Source organism: Corvus brachyrhynchos, unplaced genomic scaffold (assembly GCF_000691975.1).
Source record: "Corvus brachyrhynchos isolate BGI_N302 unplaced genomic scaffold, ASM69197v1 scaffold1103, whole genome shotgun sequence".
NCBI lineage: Eukaryota > Metazoa > Chordata > Aves > Passeriformes > Corvidae > Corvus > Corvus brachyrhynchos.
Window position 1 is genome coordinate 183,359 of NW_008236980.1, and position 3,268 is coordinate 186,626.

Here is a 3,268-nt window from a genome sequence, read left to right on the forward strand (position 1 = left end):
CCCCCCCGCCGCCCTGGGCCCCCCTCCGGATACCTACGGCAAGGCCATGGCTCCCTACAACCACAGCAGGTGAGCCAGGCGGGAATGGGGGGTGGGGTGCTTGGGGAGGATCCCGCTGACCCCCCCGTTCCCGCTGTGCCGACAGCCGGGAGCTGGGCCCGCCCATCCCGGCCGTGAGCGAAGGGGAGTTTGAGGAGATCATGAACCGCAACCGCGCCATCTCCAGCAGCGCCATTTCCAAGGCGGTGTCCGGCGCCAGCGCAGGTACTTCCCGCATCCCTCGTGCCCCCCGTCCCGGGATGGATTCCCATTCCTGACCCCCTGCTCCGCTCCCCCAGGGGATTACAGCAACGCCATCGAGACGCTGCTCACGGCCATTGCCGTCATCAAGCAGTCGCGCGTGGCCAGCGACGAGCGGTGCCGCGTCCTCCTCTCCTCCCTCAAGGATTGCCTGCATGGAATCGAGGCCAAATCCTACAGCAGCAGCTCCAGCAGCAGCTCCAGGTATCCCCCTGGATCCAGGGAACGGGATCCTTCCCGCAGGTGAGCGACTAAGAGGTCACCCTTTGGGTTTTGCCTCCTCTTTTCCCAAAGGAAAAGACACCGATCCCGGGAGCGCTCTCCCAGCCGGTCCCGCGAGAGCAGCCGGCGGCACCGGGATCTGCTCCACAGCGACGATCGGCACGAGGATTATTTCCAGGAGCGGAGCCGGGAGCACGAGCGGCATCGGGACAGGGACAGAGACAGGGACCGGCACCACTGAGACAGGTGGGAGGCTCGGGAATCCCCTGGAGGCGTTGAGGGATGAGGGAAGGGCGCTCCGACCACTGCTCTCCTCTCCTCTCTCCTGGCAGGAATTTGGCAGGAAGTGGTTTTTAACGGACTCGTATCTCCTCACCTCGCCCAGGACGCCGTGCCCGAGGCCGCTCTGCCCCATCCTGGCCCCTTTCCCGCCACCCCCAGCCCTCTCCGGGTGGGACCCCCGCGCGCACCTCGTGGCCTTGGGAACCCCCTCACTGCTGCTGCTGCTTCCCGGGGCCATCCCGCTCCGCTCCGTGGACACTCGGACCCAAAGAGAAATGGTGCTTTTACTCCATGGAGGGAGGTTTGTGAGCCCTTCCCAGCCTGGGGGGGGGAGACGGAGGGGACGGAGCCCTCCCCGTGCAGCTTGGGGGCTTGGAGATGCACAGCTCCCGATCCCGGGATCAGGAGCCATGTGCCATCCTCTGGATTGCCTGGGGACACTCCTGTCCCCATCGCCCCGGCGGGACACTGTGCCATGCTCCTTCTTTGCCCCCTCACCCTCCAGGAGCTGGGAAAAAGGGGCTGGAGCTGGGCCGGGGGTCACCCTCTCCTCTATCCCGACATTCCCCACAGCAGCATTCCCACCCAAATGGCAGCTCTGGCCTCTCCCGCAGAGCCTTCCTTGTTTTAGAGGAAGCGGAAGAGGCAGGGCAGGCTGTGACCCCCTCGTGTCCCCTCGGGATCCCAAGCAGGAGAGGGAGAGCCCAGGAGGGTCGGGATGAGCCGGGACACACTGGGTGACTTCCAGGGCTGGAATCACCCCCGGGTGGGAAAACCGAGGCCCTGGAAGTCTTTTTAAGTTGAAATAACCCAAATTCAGGAGAAACCACCCCAATTTTCCCAAGCCCCACGAGGTGGGAGCGCTCGGCGGGAGAGCTCCGGGTTTTTTTTTACTTACCGCCACAGATTTTTAGTTTCCTTCCAAATAGTGGAGGGGGGAAAAAATTCCCGCCCAAATTGCAGAGCAAATCCCTGGAAGCCCCGGCGAGGCGCCGCCCCTCCTGCTCGCAGTGATTAGATTTGTCTTTGGATAGGTTGGAATTGTGTAATAAACTCGGATGACGTTGTCAGTCTTTTATACAGCGCTCCTGTTGCCTTCCTACGGTGGGATTTGGGATAGTGAGGGATAATGGGAGGGATTTGGGGAGGTCTCTGCACCCTTTGTCCCTCACCCTCTTCCTCCTCCGATGGGCTCCTGTGCTTCCCAAAGCAGCTCTGAAGTGCTGGAAGCACCTGAGCGTTCCCAGGGGGACCCACGTTCCCGGGCAGCAGGTAAAAATAAATATTTATTGGAAAATAGTGAATTTTTCTGGAAGGTCGTAGAAAAAAATAAGGATTCTTCATACCTTGAGCTGGCTCAAGCTCTGAGGAGTGAGGCCAGGTGGAGTGGAGAGTGGGAAAGGTGGGAGGGCTGTGTCCAGGGGGGAGTGAGCGCAGTGGGAAGTGGGAAAAGGGAGGGATGAATCCGTGTGGCAGCAGGTCCCTCGTGAGGCGGGAAGCAGGAAAAGCGGGAGGGATGTGTCCAGGTGGCAGCAGGTGAAACGGGCAGCGGGAAAAGTGGGATCCTCCCCCTTCCCGGGGCTGGGAAGTGGAGCTGGCAGGGGTGGCGCTTCCCTGTGTCCCCGGGCCGTGTCCTCAGTAGGGATCCGCGCTGTGGAAAAGGACAGAGACAGGGATGTGCGGGTGCCAAACCAACCTGGCAGCTCCCGCGCCGCATCCCCCAGCTCCCGGGATGTGGCACCTGGAGAAGGAGAGCAGCTCCAGGAAGCCCAGGAGCAGCTCCAGGCCGTAGAAGAGGAGCAGGATGGCGCTCAGGAACGCTTCCAGGCGCAGGGAATACGTCTGGAGCAGCAGGTAGTACACAGCCAGCACGGCCGCCGGCACCGTAAGTGCCAGGCTGAGGGACAGCGGCACCTTCCGCTCGCACAGGTTCCCCTTGGAGCCTGTGGAACACAGGGTGGGATCAGATCACGGAAATCACGGAGGGTTTTGGGTGGGGAGGGAAATTAAACACCCCGTTCCCGTGGGCAGGGACGCCTTCCACTAGCCCAGGTTGCTCCACGCCCCATCCAACCTGGGCATCCAGGGATGGGTTTCAGGGGTGTCCCAGGACTCTGCACTCCCTGTGGAGCCTCTGGAATTCGGGGGGACTCACCGAAGAAGATGCGCGTGGCCTCAATGCCGAGGTAGAGGAGGAGCAGCACCACGTCCACCACCAAGTTGGAGACGGGATAGGGCAGGAGCAGCACTGCAGGAAAGGCACCGCCCTCAGCACCACATCCCTGCCCATCCCGCCGGGATCGGGAAGAGCTCTGGAGAGAAACACTCACCTTTGTACACGAACACGAACGCTTCCAGGAGGAAATATGTGGCGCAGTACCAGCCGTTGAGGAAGAGCAGGACCTGCAGCGGAGCCGAGGAGCGATGGCGGCCTGAGGGGACACGGGACGGCCGTGAGGGGGGG

At 62.4% G+C, this 3,268-nt stretch overlaps 4 protein-coding genes across 4 annotated transcripts in view; 2 read left to right on the forward strand and 2 right to left on the reverse strand.

Moving 5' to 3' along the window:
* The window catches only part of CPSF7 (cleavage and polyadenylation specific factor 7), a 4,830-nt gene extending 2,948 nt beyond the window's left edge, over positions 1-1,882 (forward strand). The window contains exons 5-9 of the mRNA XM_017728617.1: positions 5-69; positions 146-264; positions 339-504; positions 595-768; positions 855-1,882. Of these exons, the coding sequence (XP_017584106.1) occupies positions 5-69; positions 146-264; positions 339-504; positions 595-763 (519 nt within the window). The 3' untranslated portion in view covers positions 764-768; positions 855-1,882. The remainder of the gene's footprint in view (positions 1-4; positions 70-145; positions 265-338; positions 505-594; positions 769-854) is intronic.
* Positions 1-3,268, forward strand: part of LOC103611822 (cytochrome b ascorbate-dependent protein 3) — a 10,476-nt gene that overhangs the window by 1,763 nt on the left and 5,445 nt on the right. The gene's annotated exons all lie outside the window — the stretch shown is intronic.
* Positions 2,072-3,268, reverse strand: part of TMEM216 (transmembrane protein 216) — a 1,783-nt gene continuing 586 nt past the window's right edge. Inside the window, exons 2-5 of the mRNA XM_008629411.2 lie at positions 3,135-3,236; positions 2,960-3,052; positions 2,546-2,747; positions 2,072-2,455 (exon numbers count right to left, since the gene is read on the reverse strand). Coding sequence (XP_008627633.1) covers positions 2,440-2,455; positions 2,546-2,747; positions 2,960-3,052; positions 3,135-3,236 — 413 coding nt within the window. The 3' untranslated portion in view covers positions 2,072-2,439. The remainder of the gene's footprint in view (positions 2,456-2,545; positions 2,748-2,959; positions 3,053-3,134; positions 3,237-3,268) is intronic.
* The window catches only part of TMEM138 (transmembrane protein 138), a 2,239-nt gene continuing 2,119 nt past the window's right edge, over positions 3,149-3,268 (reverse strand). Inside the window, exon 5 of the transcript XR_001860107.1 lies at positions 3,149-3,236. The gene's annotated coding sequence lies outside the window, so the exon portion shown is untranslated. The remainder of the gene's footprint in view (positions 3,237-3,268) is intronic.